The sequence below is a fragment of the Felis catus genome, chromosome C1, assembly GCF_018350175.1.
Source record: "Felis catus isolate Fca126 chromosome C1, F.catus_Fca126_mat1.0, whole genome shotgun sequence".
Classification (NCBI taxonomy): domain Eukaryota; kingdom Metazoa; phylum Chordata; class Mammalia; order Carnivora; family Felidae; genus Felis; species Felis catus.
In genome coordinates this window covers 42839753-42857673 of record NC_058375.1, presented here as the reverse complement: position 1 = coordinate 42857673, position 17921 = coordinate 42839753, and the positions used below count along the sequence as shown (strand labels likewise).

The 17921-nt window shown below is 43.5% G+C and overlaps 2 protein-coding genes and 1 long non-coding RNA gene across 8 annotated transcripts in view; 1 reads left to right on the top strand and 2 right to left on the bottom strand.

The window, feature by feature from the left end:
* PODN (podocan) overlaps positions 1-2253 on the bottom strand; it is a 24969-nt gene extending 22716 nt beyond the window's left edge. The window contains exon 1 of one of the 4 annotated variants that reach the window (XM_045035848.1): positions 1904-2253. In XM_045035848.1, the coding sequence (XP_044891783.1) occupies positions 1904-1993 (90 nt within the window). In that variant the 5' untranslated portion in view covers positions 1994-2253. The remainder of the gene's footprint in view (positions 1-1903) is intronic. The other 3 variants (XM_045035847.1, XM_023258691.2, XM_045035849.1) reach the window with 3 other exon arrangements.
* LOC105260831 lies at positions 909-17921 on the top strand. Its single transcript, XR_002744488.2, has 3 exons — positions 909-1117; positions 3022-3114; positions 17717-17921. It is a non-coding gene; the product is annotated as an uncharacterized LOC105260831 (long non-coding RNA).
* Positions 12433-17921, bottom strand: part of SCP2 (sterol carrier protein 2) — a 125571-nt gene continuing 120082 nt past the window's right edge. For all 3 annotated transcript variants that reach the window (XM_011284984.4, XM_045035856.1, XM_045035857.1), the window contains 2 exons: positions 16649-16728; positions 12433-13453 (listed from right to left, as the gene is read on the bottom strand). In XM_011284984.4, the coding sequence (XP_011283286.1) occupies positions 13358-13453; positions 16649-16728 (176 nt within the window). In that variant the 3' untranslated portion in view covers positions 12433-13357. The remainder of the gene's footprint in view (positions 13454-16648; positions 16729-17921) is intronic.

Genomic DNA, 17921 nt, shown 5'->3' with positions numbered 1-17921 from the left:
GCCTTTAAAGAAAGGAAAACAGGGGTGCCTGGGTGGCTCAGTTGGTTAAGCGGCCAACTTCGGATCAGGTCATGATCTTGCAGTTCGTGAGTTCCAGCCCCATGTAGGGCTCCGTGGGGACAGCTCAGAGCCTGGAGCCTGCTTTGGATTCTGTGTCCCTCTCTCTCTCTGCCCCTCCCCTGCTCGTGCTCTGTCTCTCTCTCTTTAAAATTAAATAAACATTTTTTAAAAAATAATAAAGGGTAAACTGGATGGGGCAGGGGATTGAGGATGTGACCGGAGATCCAAGTCTCCAAAGGCATCAGCCACTATGCTAAGGTGCTGGTGATAGGGAGCCATCAAGGGCACCAGGCAGGTCATGGTCAGAGGTCTTAGTATGACTCTACTAGGCCTAAAGGTGCCACCATTAGTCACCCCTTACCTAAGATTCAGATACAAAGCACAAAGTATTTTCCCACAAGATTTTGTGAAAACAACCATTTGAATCTAACATTTGTCTTTTTAAAAAAATTTTTTTAAATGTTTATCTTTGAGAGGGAGAGAGAGCGAGAGAGAGAAAGAGAAGGAGGACAGGCAGAGAGAGAGAGGGAGACAGAATCCCAAGCAGGCTCTAGGCTCTGAGCTGTCAGCACAGAGCCTGACGCGGGGCTTAAACTCACAAACCCAGAGATCATGACCTGAGCTGAAGCCAGACGCTTAACCGACTGAGCCACCAAGTCTTCCTGAATCTAACATTTCTTACTTAACTTGCACTCTAGACTAGAATAGACTGGGTCCTTAAAAGGGGACATGACCACCCGAAGGCTCTCCTGGTTCATAGCAGTGGTGCCTCTTGGAGCTGCTAAACCACTGCTTCACCTTCCCCCGCCTGCCCAAGTCCAAGAGCAGCTACTCAGGTTGCGGGGGGGCCTCAGCAGGTCCATGATGCACTCCGAGCGCCAGGCGCGCATCCCTCTATGCCTTGGGGACCCGGGACGGTCAGCGCCGCTCTCATTCTCCTGCCGCGTCTGCTTCTGTCCCTAAGTCGCGGCGGTTGCCGACTCCCACCCCCCAGACCAGGCTGATGCCAAGAGCTCGCGGCCGCCGCCACCTCCTCTTCCACCTGACGGCGCATCAGGTATTCTAACCCCCCTCCCCAGCCTGGCGGTTCCAAGACCTACAACCTGGCACTTCCGCCGCTTTCGCTGGAGGGCGCCGACCTCTCTCCTCGCGCTCCACGCCCCCCCCCCCCACCCCCGACCCCCGCTCAGTCCAGCTGTCCCAGCGGGCAGACAGCCGCGTAGACAGACGGACACCAGGTGCCAGCTGAGAGCTCTGGCTTGGCGAGTGCGCGGCGCTGGGCTGGGGAACCAAGCCCCGAGCGGGTCCGAGCGGCTGTCGCGCGGGCTCTGCCTCACCTGTCCGCCCTTCCTGGAAACATATCTCTGCCCCTCTCTAGGCCTCAGTTTCTCTGTCTGTGACGAGGGCGAAGGGAGAACTAACTGGGGTGAGCTGATATAGTAAGACGCGCTCCTGGGCTCTAAATACAGGGGTCTACGCCCCTCCCCAGTTCCACCTGCCCCCACATTCCCGGTCACCAGCCCGCGTCCTTCCACCCCACTCCCCTCCCATCCGCCCTCAGATTCTTTCCAGATGTGCGCAACGGGGAGGCGGGGGGGGCGAGGGCTGGGACCAGCCAGTGGCCAGAGAGGAGACAAGGCCCCTGCCCGGGTCGCGATCGCGTAGGGGTCGCACTCCCAAGGTAGAACTCTCGGCCGCGCACCCGGTGCAGGGCTCCCACCTAGGGGACTGGATGCCGCGGCCCCGCCCGGGGGGAGCTGCGGGGACCATCCGGACCAGGCGGGAAGTCCGAGTCCGCCGCCCAGGCTCTGCCCGGACCCCTTGGCCCACCCGCGCCGGGTACCTGCTGCGCCCCCGCGCCGCGCCGCGCCCTGCCGGCCGTACGCGCTGTCCCGATTCGCCGCTGCGCTCCGCGGGAGCGGGCTCCTTCCATTCAAGTCGAGCCGTGAGCTCGGCGACGCAAGTTTTGTTGTGGGTTTTCTCCTCCCCGCCTCTCCCCCGCTCCCCCCTCCACACCGCGTGCATCTGCTGGACGCCAGCCTCCTCCGGACACAGGCGTAGGGTCCCCACAGGCGCGGGGAAGGGGAGAGGGCCTGCCCCCTCCGCTCGTGGGCTTGGCCCGGCCCCACTTCCCGGGAGGCAGAGCCCCCGCAGCGACCCCTCTCCCCCTCTCCGCCGCGGCGGGGCCGCCGTACCAGGCCACCCCCCTCCACCCAGAGCCTGGGAAGGCGGGGTGTCTAGCCCGCAACGCTTCCTAGTTCCCGCCTTCCGCAGTGGAACTGGACCCCCTTTAGGCCCCAGCACCTGAAAGGAGGGCTGGGGAAAGGGCCCCTTCACCCAAGTGCCTCTGAGCCCAGTTTCTTCCTCATGACTGAGGATTTTGCAACCGCTCCAGGCACGAGTACCTTTCCGTTCACTCTCCCACCCTGGGGTCCTGGGCCGTGGCTAACAGGGCGGCCAGCCAAGACCCTGCTGGGCCCCTTCCCGGAAAAGTTCTCCGCCCTCCCCGTATCCCCCGCCCCCACACCCACGTTGACCCTGGTGAGCCTTGAAGGACGGTAAATTGGGCTGAGAGTAGGGTGCATGCGGACCCCAGTCGCAGGGAGACAAGGCGCGTGAGGAGTGAGCCCTGGCGGCACCATATTGCTCCCAGGAGCTGAAAACGTTTCCAAGTAAAGGAGCATTAACTACTAGCAGCTGAAGCAACACTGTTTGGCGCCAGGGGCTTTGGCCGTAGAATGTGGTGGGGCTAGGTTTAGGTGGTACTTGACATCTCCACTGCCTATACAAGCTCTCCCCATACCTGCTCTAGCCTGTGGGCAGAGCATCCACAACTATGTTACCTGGCTGCCCTCCTACGGACAGGGAAGAAGGATAAATAACTCAAACTTGGGACCACTTGCTCAACCTAATTGCCAATGCCCCAATGAATGAATGGCTCATGTAAAGGATCTTTCACAGGCTTCTACTACTGCAACCTGATTGGACCACATACATTACACTCTGAGCTTGACAATCCTACAGGAGAAGAGCTGCTACTGGTGCCATTCCCAGGTAAGGCCGTTGAGAAGTGCTTAACTGAGTAAAATGGCCAGCTTCACCCTTCCCCACAGCCTGAGTTCTTTCCATGATATAAACAGGCAAGTAACTTGAGAAAGCAAATGCAGAGCTTGCATTTGAACCCAGAGCTGTTTCCATTACATCAATAACTCAAAAACTTACAAGAGGAAAAGGAAATATTTTGCCTTCTTTGACCTCAGATTTTAGTTTTCTCTGAGCTCAAACTTGAAAGCTGCTATGATTCACAGGATTGGACAGGGGCCAACTCAGAGATGCATCTCTTAACATTGAGCATAGATTCAAGTGGAGCTAGAAGAATAAGATTCTACTAGCTTGAATACCCAGGAACTAAAGAAAATCTTCTAGAAGGACAATGAGAACCAGCACATACCGAGTACCTACTAAGTGCCAGGCACTGTGTTAAATCCTTAAATATCTTAATCATCCCAACCTTCTGGGGAAGGTATTTTCTGTTACCGGTAACTGCTGGGGCCAGCCACAGGGCACACGACATCTTCCCTACCGTCCAGAGAAACAGGCTCTTCTATGGAACGGCAAACCAGTGCTCACACATACTCTGTAGCTCTCTGGAGCTGTAGACACACTAACATCACCTGTCTGAAATAGAATTTTTAGCAATCACTTTGAATATCTCTGGTGGAAAATGGAGGTGACCCTGGTGCTCTAGAAAGAAATCTTCTATGGGCACCTGTGGCTCAGTAGGTTAAGGGTTCGACTTTGGCTCAGGTCATGATCTCACAGTTCGTGGGTTTGAGACCCGCATCAGGCTCTGTGCTGACATTTCGGAGCCTGGGGCCTACTTTGGATTCTGTGTCTCCCTCTCTCTCTGCCCCTCTCCCACTTACACTCTGTCTCTCTGTCACTCTCAAAAATAAACATTTTTTAAAAATTAAGAAAGAAAGAAAGAAAGAAAGAAAGAAAGAAAGAAAGAAAGAAAGAAAGAAAGAAAGAAAGAAAGAAATTCTCTTTCAGAATAGCTATAAAGAGTTGAGGACTCCGAATCCACTTGTGTTGCTTTGGCTCCTTCAAGCCTCATTTTCTGCTCCTGTTTAATGTTACTGTAGTGCATGCTGTCAAGTACAAGCTTTGGACTTAGATTTGGATTCAAACCCCAGCTGGGTTCAAATGGAGATAAAAATAGTACCTATACCCTCACAGATTGTCTAAATTAAATGAGAAAATAGAAGCAAATGAAAAAATGGAAGTACAGAACTCTGCACGGCACCCGGCACATGGTAAGTGCTCAATAAATGGCAGCTGTTATTGTTACAAAACTGTCACCAAACATCTATAAAACATGATTAAAATAGAAATGTCAAGCGGCAAGAATTAAACAGAAATCTCTGCATTATCCAGGCTAAGTGCCTTCTAATTCAAAACAATAAGAAACAAGAAAACTCAAAAGAGGGGAGTAAAGACATACATGTGACCAGAGAGAGCTAGGAGTGAAAGACAAGAGGGTTCTCATGGGGGGTTGATGAGGAAAAAGGGGAGATAAGGAACAAGATAAGGGAAGATAAGGTGGTGTCAATACTTCATCATCAGAGATGAAGAAAATTCCTCTTACTTTGAGCTGAGGGCTCAAGACCTTTCCTTATTAAGTAGCAGAGTCCCAAATATGGAGATATGACAGCAGCTTGATTTTCCAGACATTTAGAAATCAAATCGCATCGTGTTATTTTGTGTATATGGACACATAATCCTTCCATCTGAAGGCTTTTGATAAAAGACACAGCATCAAAGAACAAGCAGGGTATTATGGAAGAACTACAGGCCAAGTCAGATACAGAAAAGGTCTTCTGGGCTCCTGGAACATCCCATACAAACCCTTTTTATTATTGGACTTTTTTTGCTGTATGTTTTTCATCTCTTTCCCCCACTGGATTGTAAACCATCCAGGGCAAGAACCTCATCTCATCTTCTGTAAGGTCCCTTTCCAGCCCCAAATACCATTACTGTAGTAGGCAGAATGAACTCCCAAAAATACCCATACCCTAATCCCTAGAGCCTGTGAACGTTACACTATGAAGCAAAAGGGACTTTGCAAATGTAATTCAGGTTATGGATTTTGAAATAGGGAGATTATCTTGGATTATCCAGTGGGCCTAACCTAATCACATGAGTTTTTGAAAACATAGAACATTCTCTGGCTGGAGGTAGGAGAGATACAGCAGAAGGGGAGATCGGAGAGATGTGAAACATGAAGACTCAACCAGCTTTAAAGATAGAGGAAATGTAGGCAGCCTCTAAAAACTGAGAACCCTAGGGTGGCTCAGTCGGTTGAGTGTCTAGCTTCAGCTCAGGTCACGACCTCATGGTTTGTGAGTTTGAGCCCCACATTGGGTTCTGTGCTGACAGCTCAGAGCCTGAAGCCTGCTTCTGATTCTGTGTCTCCCTCTATCTCTGCCCCTCCCCCACTCATGCTCGGTCTCTCTCTCTGTCTCAAAAATAAATAAACACTAAAAAAAAAAAAAAAAAAAAAATTAAAAAAACTGAGAACCCTAGGCTGCCAGCAAGGATATGGGGATATGCAATTCCACAGCAGCATGGAACTGAATTCTGCCAACATCCTGAGTGGTCATGGAAGCAGATTCTCCCCCAGAGCTTCCAGATAAGAGCCCAGGGCAGCCAACACCTTGACTTCAGCCTCATGAGACCCGGAGCAGGGAAACCAGCCACACCCCCCCAGACTTCCCGAGTTACAGAACTGTGAGATAATATATTCATGTGGAGGTAAGCTGCTACATTTATGGTAATTTGTTATAGCAGCAATAGAAAAGTAATACAAACATTAATAACCAAAACCTGTACGGGGTACTATAGCATTTTCCCAGATGTCACTTCACTGAATCTTCAACAAGCATGATGGTATTACTGTCCCCTTATTTTAAGAAACCAGTACTCAGGGAGGATAAGTAACTTGCTCAGGTGACCAGCTAATGAGTACTCGAGGTAGAATTCACACTCAGGTTCCAACTTCAGTGAGAGTGGTCTCCTCCATGGCAGCTGCCATTCTGTGGCTTTAAGGCTCTACTGTCTTAAGCTAAGTAAAAATGGACTTAAGAAAAGACTAAAACAAACAACAACAACAGAAACCTCTCAGGCAGCTTTCACGCTATGAAAACTGAAAAGCTTTGAATACTCATTTCTGTTTCTTTCAAAGATAGCTAGTAAGTCGCAGAACAAGTCAAGTTATAAACAAGTAAATATATTATTTAAAAAAAATCAAATCTTCTTTTTGACACATAGAAACAAGATTTTGATAAATGGCAAAAGGAAAAATCCTCAAAAGAGTGGCTGCCAATGAAATATTTTCTCCCACTCAAATGCTCTTCTAGCCACTGTTAAAGTACACCTTTCACAGATGCCCTGTTTTGCCAGCCTGGTTTAGGAACGTCTCTGTGTTGGAGCTTTTAGTCCACTCTTGACCAGTTTTTATTGTCAAGAAGTTCAACTGGTTTTTAGTCTGAAATTCCCCTTTTATAGTTCTACCCATTAGTTCTAATAACTAAGCAAAATAATTCCTCCCTCTCGTTGGTGTTTCCATCTCTCAAATAAATATCTGTGAACTGTCATCACACCCTGCCCTTGGGTATCACTTTGCCAAGCTGAAGGCTCTTTCTGCCCACCTAGGTCAATCTTTCCCTAATACTGTTGCATCTTCACATCTGAACTTTTCCATATATTTCTGTTCAAATGAGGTGTCTGATCTTGAACAGAGTGTTGTACACACGATAAAAGTGCTGTATTCTAAAAGGTGAATTACACAATAATCTATAAAGAAAAAGGAAATGTGCCACTGTTTGGTAGTTAATTAGAAAACTGTAGCACCTACTGCTTCTCTGCCTGCAATTTAAATAAGTAGCAGATAACAATGAATTTCCCCCAATTTTACATAAAAGTTTATGGCCACAAATTCAGTAACTAAAAGGTCAAACACTACATGCTGCTGAAAACAGCACTGTGAATATTTAGCTAATATTTAAAGGAGTATTAATAGAAAAGATTAAGTGGAATCACGTTTTGCAATACATTTTGGATATGATACATTAAAAAAATATTTCTCCAAGAAGTCTGGCTAAAATTCCATACCAGATTAAACTCCCTGCCAAATAGAATCAGACACATTTGTAAGGGCCAGAAATCTGGCCCAATATTCTCTGTTCTTACCAAGAACTAAAGAGCTGTTTGTTTGCAGTAGTCTCCAGATAGATATTAATACTGGACCCTTCCAGTAGATTTTGTAACTCTCTATTGAGAAAAACTCTTAAAATTTGGCTAGACGTGGCTGTGGTTCCTGATAGCACGTAATTCTTTCAGGGCTCTTATTAGCTGTTTAGTACTATACCCCCAATTCTAATCGCTTCTCGGCCTTTTGGCTAAGATCAAGTGTAGTACTATACCCCCAATTCCTAATTCACATCAGTGTGGTCTCTAAACAAAACCAGTCCCACAGAGTAATTTACCCAGTAATTTACAATCTGGATGATTACCATTTTTTTCTGGTCAACAACATCCAGCAAATTCTTTGTGTTCAGAAAGCAACTATGCCATGGGGTAGCTAGAACTGTAATCTTTGGCTGAAAATGCAGACCTTCTGAAAGTCAAACTAAATATTCTATATCCATTCACTAAGTTATAGAGATTATTAAATTTTAGTGATTCTTGAAGAAGAAAATGTAAGGATGTGGACAGTCCAAAAAAATAAGGAAACTGTCCCCAGTCCTGAAGCTAGCATAATATCTGAACTCAAAAAAACTGTCATAAAATGTTCCAATGAATAAATTCCTTCCTGTTAAAAAATGTCTCATATAACATTAGGCACCATCTATTGAGTATCTACTATGTGGCTTGACATTTTACAGCTATAATTGCTAATCCTTACAGCCAGCAAGGTGGACATAATTATTCCTTTTCCAAAAGGAGAAGCAAGCTCAGAGTCCTTACTTATTATTAGCTCAAGGTCCCAAAGTTGTTTAAGTGTCAGAGCTAGGACCCAAACCCACATCTGATGGGCCCATAGTTTCCTATACCAGGCTGCTCTAAGGTATTATTTTCTAAAGTTTCAGAAGATAAAGGTATTAATTACAGGATTTAATTTCATTACTTCTTTCTTCTAAGGTGACATATATAGGGAAAACAGAAGGGGTTTATATTTATATGTGATTGAACCTTTCAAAAGGATTTTACAACTTAAAAAGAACTTTAATGGGGCGCCTGGGTGGCTCAGTTGCTTAAGCGTCTGACTTCGGCTCAGGTCATAATCTCACAGTTTGTGAATTTGAGCCCCACATCAAGCTCTGTGTTGACAGCTCAGAGCCTGGAGCCTGTTTCAGACTCTGTGTCTCCCTCTCTCTCTGCCTCTTCTCTGCTCATGCTCGCGCTCTCTCTCTCTCTCTCTCTCTCTCTCAAAAATAAATAAATAAATATTAAAAAGAACTTTAATGATCATTGCCTAATACTTGAGAAACTTTATTGATGCTTACTCCGGTAGACACTGTATTAATACAAGAGACACAGAGATGAATAACCGAGAGTTTCTACCCTCAAGATGTTTACAGTCCAATGAGACTATTAAAAAAGAATTAACAGTGCCCCCCTTTTGCAGAGGAAGAAACCAAAGACTGGTGAGATTTAAGTGCCTTACCCTAACTTAGCTTCCCAGAGGCAGACAGGACCTGATCCAAGTTCTTATGATCACACTTCAGTGACTCCTCCACACTACCCCGACCTCCACATTCAGCTTCCTAATTGTGTTCTCCATTGTTGTGGTTCTACATATTCAACAAGGATTGTAGAAATCTGAGAGTCTGAATTCATCTGGATAAATACAGCAACAGGGTTAATGATTTTCATGCACACAGAACCTACTAGGCCAATTTGTTTTTAAAAACGTAATAAAACCACAAACTGACTTTTCTTATTACTCGAGCTGCTTCAATCTTAAATTGAAAGACTATTCTAAGAAGCTGCAAATATTCTCAAAAAAGAGCAGGTTAAGTCAGGCTAAAGGAGAATTTTTAATGTTCTCTTTCATCATCAGGGCAACAGAAGGTCACTGTAATAGAGAATGTATTTCTGTGACAAGCTTCCTATACTCAGAAACCCCCTGTGAATTGTTTTCAAATTGTTATTCAACTTATCTCATTCATTTACTTAATGACAGCAAGCCAAGACTCTGTGCTGGGGGGATCAAAATGGATGCATGAGATGCAGTCTCTGTTCAGGGAAACAGAAACAAATTACTACAAAGGAATGATTAACTCAACTTGGGGCAAACAGCTTCCTGAAAGCTAAGGCATGAAAAGGAATTTGCCAAGTGGATTGGGGTGGAGGCAGGGAGAAAATGGTGAGGGTGGGCACAGAGAACAGCAAGATGTTGTTGTTGCAAAATGTGTGCTATGCAAGATGACCTAACTTAGAGCTAAAAGTATTAGCTAATGTGCTTGCTCTGTATTAATCACTTGGAAACTGAGCATATCACTACCAAATGGAACTTTTCTGTTATTATTCATAGCTCTTTATGAAACCAATTCCAATCTAGCTTTTAGCCCTACTACTCCACTGAAACTAATTTTGTAAGTGATCACCAGTGACTTCCATGTTGCCAAATTTAATCCAAAACACACTTTCAGACATCATCTTACTTGACCTTACAGAGCAAAGCATAGATGACCATTCCCACCCTTTGACTACATATACTCTTCTCTAGAGAAACTTCTCTTAACCTCTAAGCCCCTCTTCTTCATCCCCTTTGCCAGATAGATCCTCCTCCTCCACCTGAACTCTAAAGCTGAAGTTCCTCAAGGCTTACTCCATGCCCTCCTTTCCTCCCCAGGTGATATCAGCCATTCCTATAACTTTAAATACCACCCAGATGCCCATGACCTCCAAATGTATATCTCTAAGCTGACCTCATCTCTAAGCTCCAGTTTTGTAAATCCAACTGCCTCTCTGATATCTTCACTTGCAAATCTCTCAGGCATCTCAAAGTTAGTAAGTTCAAAAGTGGAGCTTATTATTTCAGTGACTGTCCCTAAAATCCCTTTGTCTCCTGGTCATACCAGTCATGACCCACCATTCACCTGGAAGTCATTCTTGCCTCTACGTCCAGTCATCAAATTCTGTCAGCTCTCCCTCCACCTACTTTTCCACATCCACATCCACATCTGCCACCAACACCCTAGTCCAGGACACCATCTTCTTGCACCTGGATACCCACTCTTTGGCCCTCTCCCCCCAGTAAAGGGGTACATTCTCCACACAACAACTACAGTGACAGTTTAAGTTCTTTCATTCCCTTGCATATGGCCATTCTGTCTTTCATAAATATTCTAACTCCATTCTCTCCAGGTACCTGGTAAGATTCTGAAATTAGGTGGAGCATGTGACTTTCTTTGGACAAATAAATGGGAGCAAAAGTGATATGTATCACTTTGGGGTGGAAACTTTAAGAGCCAAAGTGCATTTTGCCTTTTTCTCTTCCTCTGCCTTGACGACCACAATGCTCCAGATAACAGCTGCTGCATTAACCTGGGTCCTAGACTTAGGGTATAATGGCAAAGTGGATAGGCAGCAGGAGTGAGAAATAAATGGATGGAAAGCCACATCTTCAAAAGATTCTAAGTGCCTTACCATAATGAACAAATTCCAATACAATTGGTTCCTATGTATCTACCTGTCCAACCTCATCTTGGACCTATCCTTCCAGCTCACTATATTCCACTCACATTGGCCCCCTTCCCACCCTTCCATGCACTGTTCTTTGCACCTTTATATCTCAGTTTAAATATCACCTGCTCAGAGATGTCTCCTGTAACCAGTCTCAATGAAGGCCCCTCACTGTGATTCTTCATCACAGCACCCTGACCATTTCCTGCATAGCACATCACTGTCTATAGCAGTCATCCATCTCTTTGGTAAACTGTCTCTCCCTCTCGACTGTAAACACCATGATGGGAAAAGCTCACCACTACCTCCAGTGCCCAGCATTGCACCTTCAATATATTACCCTGTTTGGTAGACACTCAATAAATATTTGTTAATGAACAAACAAAAAAAGATTCCAAAAGTGGGACATAAGAAAATAATAGAGACTTCATATCACCTATCACAGAGGCAAGAGGAGGCAGTAGTTGTGGGAACAGTAAGCAAACTCACGTTTACTAAGTGACTGATGTACCTAACACTAATTTAGGTGCTTTACATATGTTCTGTCTCTAGATTCTCAATAATCCTAGGAGGCAAATATTAGTATCTTCACTTATAGATCAGGCAACTTGAGACCCAACCTGCTCAAATAGCAAAACCACTAACAGCAGCAGTTTTAACCCAGACCTGTTAACCTTTCCTCCAAACCACGATGCTTCCTTCCCTAGAAATTAAACTGCTACTAATAATATTTCATCATTATCTATTATACATATAAATTGCATACATATGAAAATATTTCTGCTCCAAGAGCTAGTTTTCTTTTGTGTTTGGTGTTATTTGTTTTTTGGTGTTTGTTTGTTTGTTTTAAGGTTCATCCTAAAGCCTATTTCAGGCATCTTTTGTTATCTGGCACAAGTAACAGCAGAATGATAAAGTAAATCCAAACTACAGATAAACAACAGGTATTCTGTTGGAACTTTTTTTTCTTGGAAGTCTTTTTCTTCTCAGGGTAAGAAGCTACTATGATTAGGAAGTAGGTCTGAATTCTGTTCTGAATTCATTTTATGGAACTTGAGACCAATTTATGTTGGTTTAATATACTGTCTTTCCCCCGTCACCAGATGCTTTTCTGTTGGTCACAGCACATGCATGCAAAGCTGAATGGTCAAAGGGGATCTGACCCATAATCCTGATTTGATTAGCACAGGACCCAAACATCTAGCCAATAAACCTGGCTTTTTACCTTTGGCCACCTTTTGGTGAAGAGACACGTTAACAAAAGAAAGGTGAGGCCTGTATACAACCCCTAGAACACTTCTGCTGGGCTCTGTGGCCAGGATTATCAGAGCAGAGAGGACCTTAGAGACCCCCTACTTAATCCCCTCTTTGAAAAGTTTTCTAACAGGCCCAGCAGGCTGCTATTTATTTGCCTGGGAGAAACAAGACTCCTGGCCCCTAGTCCAGTGCTCTTCCCACTACAACACACTGCCTCCTCTATCAAGACCTAGTGATCACATCAAAGTAACGAGCAGAGCACACCTAGATAACCAGACTGTCAATCCCCCAATGTTTCTCTTACTCTCTATCAATAAGACTTGCGCTGAACAAAAAGAACATACACAATAAAAACAAAGGAGATCAGGAAGAGTTATTTTAATTTTCTATCAAACATTCTTCCAAAAGCATTTTACCCTGTATCTTACTGAGTTATAAGAAATAACATTAGCATTAGAAAAATCAGGAAGAAAGATAAATTAAATGTGGCTAATTAGTTAAACCAAACTTACATGAAAAAGGAAAATTATAACAAAGGACTGAGAGCTTTACAAATTTAATTAAATGAGATTATACTTTGAAAACTGTGCATCTCAAAGCCAACTTTATTTGTTCAATTATTTTTAACAACAGCATTTTATGATTAATACACTGATGTTTCAAGAAGGAAACTCATCTTAAAAATATTTTTATTTTAAAAATAGGCCTGTGTTCACCTATAGATTTTTTGCCCCCAGCTCTGATCAGATTTATTTTGATTTGGGAAGAAAATACCATTTTGATAGCATGAAGTGCAAAATTCAAGTTTTTTAAAACATCCCAGTACAGAATTAAAAACTATTAATGCAAAATAGGTTAACTCATTAACTGCACAACACTAATTACCAGCTACTGGTATTCGGTTTCTTCCCTAGTTCTCCCAAGGAAAACTTAAAGTCAATTTTCAGCAGAATGCTCTTTAAATATACTTTATAAGCAAAATGAGAGCTTTTGTTTACATAGTTTTTAGATCTTGCTGTTCCTAATTTTATTCTGAAACTCAATTTTACCCCAAACCATAATTACCATATTAACTTTGTAATGCACAGTTGTATGCAATTCAGCAAAAGCAGCAGTACACCAGCAGGCTCTATTCACCCAGAGTTCAGGAAAAACAGGATTGGTCACACCCATTTAAAAACACATTATTTGCCAGTGTGTGGTTTCCATCTAAGTTCTGACAATGAAATATATGGATATGTATCTATATATCTCATCTTAATTTTCAAAGATAGGCAAAGGGACTTCTTCACAGCTTAGCTTTGCCTGGCTGAAGCTGAAGATTTTGTAACTTCATAGCCAGACCCATGTTGCCCGTGATTTTCAATTTGCCTTGAAAGAATGCCTGTGAGTAAAAAGAAAGAAAATTTATTACTTGATGTTTTTTGTTTTGAGATTGCTGATATTTCTAGATGATCCAGCCCTGAGATCATTTATTTGTCCAGGTCTCTTAAACTTTATTCAAAATATGAAACTTGGCTTTCCGGAATAGATTTAGAACTAGATTCCTTGAGGCACCTGGAGGGCTCAGTCAGTTAAGCCTCCGGCTCTTGATTTTGGCTTAGGTCATGATCTCGTGGTTCACAGGTTTGAGCCCCACAGAGGGCTCTGCACTGACAGGTTGAGCCTGCTTGGGATTCTGTCTCCCTCTCTCTCTCTGCCCCCTCCCACTAGCTCTCTATCTCTCAAAATAAATAAAAATGAACTTTAAAAAAAATCTAGATTCCTCAAAAGGAAGGCTCTGTAAAAGGCATGCTCTACAAAGAGCAGTCACATGGCCCATCTTTCCCAAATGTCTTCTCTTAGAAATTGAGTCTACCTTTATCTGCCTTCCTCACAGAAGGTATCTTTTCCAAATAGTAAGCAAAGTGGATTCATACTAGATGGATTTTGTTTTAAAATATCACACATGATCAAGAATATGAAATGAGGGTGCCTGGCTGGCTCAGTTGGTAGAGTATGTGACTCTTCATCTCTGGGTTATAAATTCAAGCCCCACACTGGGTATAGAGATTATTTTAAACTAAAATCTTGAAAAAAAAAAAAAAGAATATGAACTAAAATTTTCAGTAGTTTGCTGGGAGAAAAAACACATGCGTAACACTAAGTATCACTTAGATACTTGTGAGATTTGATACAATGTGGATGAAATGTCGCCAATTTTTTTTGGTCTGCATGATAAAGGATTTACCCCTACAGAGGGAGGCCAGGCAGCCTGCTGAGACGGAGGTGCTGGTGTTAGCCTTTGGCTCAAGAAGAAGAATCAAACCAACCCGGAAGTGCAGAGCCACAATTTGTTCCATTTAACAACTGCCTGGGATTAGATCACTTGATGTTTGCTAAATTTATCATGTAATAAAATCCCAGGAAAACTTAAGAGAAATAATAGCAAAATTGGGAACATAGCATGATTTTCCTGCTACGATCTCTTTTAACAAAACTGTCAAAATAAGGAAAGGCTAGATTAGATGAAAAAAGTTCCTGGTAGTCTTAGCTTTCTAAGCAAGTCCATTAAGAAGTTAGGAGCTCTTCTGCCTTATCCATGAGAATGCACAGAGCTCTGCCTTTTCTACACCTTCTGGTAAGGGTGACTAATTCCTTTTCTTTTTCTCTCCTCCTCTGTCTGGACAAACTAAATATTTCCTTTCTATATGGCACACAGCCTTCTGTCTGATGACTTAAAGGTCAAGTGTCTCAGAATACAACATATTTAACATATGTCCTCAAAAATATGGACCAGTAGTACCTAACAGAGAAACTCACCATCTTTCCTTTTTTTCAATTAAAAGAGAAAATGACTTTTTATTTACTGAGTATTATAGAGAAAACACGAATTTTCACCCTTTAGGGAGTCCAAGCATAAGGATCGCTTTAATCTGAACCCTAGGTGTTCTTCATGTGTGCTTTACACTGGAGAGCACACTGCTTTGTTTCAACTGTAGCCAAACACTGAAATTATAATTTCCAGTGCATTTAATGGTTTCCAATCAAATCCTCTAAGCATAACGGAAGGCCATTAGCATATTAATAGAAATACCTGCCATTTTAATCTTTAATTCCTTTGAGTGCTAACAGGTGTTCAAAAATTCAAAAACAAAACAAAACAAAACAAAAGGCTGAAGGATACTTTGCTTCCCTGAATGGATGGTAAACAGATAAACTGAGAATGGAGGCAGCTGACAAGTGAAGTCTGATCACCCTGCCGAGGAGGTGCACGGAGTGCACAGTGGAACGAGGAGCAGTGGGTGGGAAGGACAAGGACAGCCAGCTCCTATACTGGTGGTCTCTATTTTGTCCAGATTTTTGGAGCAGGCTCCATGGGAGGAGATGTCAGTACCAATGGTGTGTAATCAGCTGAAACGTCACAGATGCGAGTCTCTCGCTTGTCAAAGCATCAACTGAAACAGGCTTAGTTGCTTAGAGAAAACATTTTAAAAAGGAATACTAGTGTGAGTCAGACTCAGTTGTTTTATCCAATCTTTTGAATTACCAGGGGGCTGCAGGAATAAGACCTGAAACAAAGCTGGCTGAGGCAACAACAAAAAAAACATACAATGGAAAGAAGCATCAGTTTCTTTTTGTTATCTCTGTCTAATGAAAGCTTAGTGTATCAAGTCTGTTCAACACTGTGTGACTAAAGAGTATAAAAAGACCCTTGATGATTTGGGAACCAGGAAAATCTACACAAGGCATAAATACATTTTAGACAAATACAGTTTAATCCAGCAATTGTTTAGTGATAACCTAAAAATGTCAGGCATCACGCTAAGTTCTGGAGACATGAAGATGAATAAGGCATGGTTTGTTCCTTTGAGACACTCACGATCTAATGGAGAAGAAATAGGCACATCATGACTAATATAATGTGACAAGTGCTAAGCTTGCTTCCAGTAGATGGCCAGGAAGAGCGACTGGCTATGGTTCCCCAACAACTTGTAAGGAGGTCTTAGGGGATAACATCTGGGCTAATTTTGAAAGGAAAGGAGTTTGTCAGGGAAGGTAGTTCAGACCAAAAGAGCATGGGGCAAAGAAAGATGCGGAATGTACGAGGTCATGCCTTTGTTCACATTGCTCCTTTCCCCTGGATTGCTCCTACTCTCCATCTATGCACAGTTGACTTTTGGTCACTCTTAAGATTCAGTTCAAGTGTCACTTCCTCTGCTGTGAGGCTTTCTGTGCTGGTCCAGGAAGACATGGGTGCACCATCCCCCCACGTTCCCCTGTCCACAAGCTGGCCATGGCACCATGGATACTTGGATATACTTAACTCTTTTGCAGGTCTGTCTCATACCAAATTGTGGATGCCCTGTGCATGGGAACTCTTTCTTATTCATCTGGGTATTTCCAGCACACAAGACAGTGCCTGGCACATAGCCTGCTCCACAAATGTTTGTCATTTGTTAAGTGAACATTTTAGGGAACACTGAGTTTTGTGGGTTTGACCACTTTGCACTTTATGGTATGAGGCTGAGGTGGGAGATGAAATGGAATGGGCTAAAAGACCCATCTACTAGGAGGAAATAAGCCCCATCATACTTACCGACTGAGGATTCATTTTACCAGTCATTAAAGCCAGTAAGTCGGAGTCAGCCATCGTGATTGTGCAGTCAGCCTTCTTATCTAAAACAGATATGTAGGAAGAGAGAGGAGAAAAAGGGAGAGTATTCAGTTTCATGTGTACATTTTAGTCAAAACCCACTGACAGCAACAGATCACATCCAGTACTGGAGTAGTGTGGGCAAGAGTACTCATGTACTCTTCTGTGGCAGCCTGGTAAAAGGTGGCATAAATTACAAGCAAACTCAATATTTTACAAGAGGGAACTGATTATCATATTCATTTAATGGGATACGATACGGTCATTAGGTGATATGGATCTACATTTATTGACCTGAAAAAATGCTATTGTTATATTGTTCATGATACTGTTATACAAGCCAGTTGCAAAACAAACTATGAGCATGGTCTGGTTTTTGCTTCAAAACAGATATTCAGGGTGCCTGGGCAGCTCAGTCAGTTAGGCGTCCGACTCTTGATCTCGGCTCAGGTCATGATCTCACATCATGGTTCCTGGGTTCAAGCCCCAAGTCAGGCTCTGCGTTGACAGCACAAAGCCTGCTTGGAATTCTGTCTCTCCCTCTCTCTGCCCTTCCCCACTCACTCGCTCTCTCAAAATACATACATAAACTTAAAAAAAAAAAAAACCCTGACATTCAATTATATACGTATAGGAAAAAACATCTATAAACTTAGATACCAATTTATTAATAATAGTTATTGTGGCACCTGGACTCTAAGGAGTCCCCTGTGATGCCTGCCTCTTGGTGTTCATGCCTTTGTATGCCTTTGAGTGTAGGCATGACCTGTGACTTGCTTCTAGCCAACAGTATGTGGCAAAGGAGATGGGATGTCATTCCTGTGATTTTGTTTTGTTATGTAAGATTGTCCTGCTAGCAGACTCACTCTCTCCTGCAGGCCTCAAATAAGCTAGCTGCTATGCTGTGAAGTGCATAAGCAAAGGGCCATGTGGCAGGGTGCTGTGCTTTAGGAGCTGAGGGCAGACTCTGGCCCATTACCCCTAAAAAACTAAAGTTCTCATTCTCCATAGCTGCAAGGAAATGAATTTTGCCAGCAACCTGAGTAAACCTGGACACGGACCCTTCTGCAGTCAAGCCTCCAGATGAGAACCCAGCCCTGGCCAACACCTTTACTGCAGCCTATAAGATCCTATGCAGAGGACCCAACTAAGCTGTCCTCAGCCAACTCACCCATGGAAACTATGAGGTAATAAATGTGTGTGTTGTTTTAAGCCA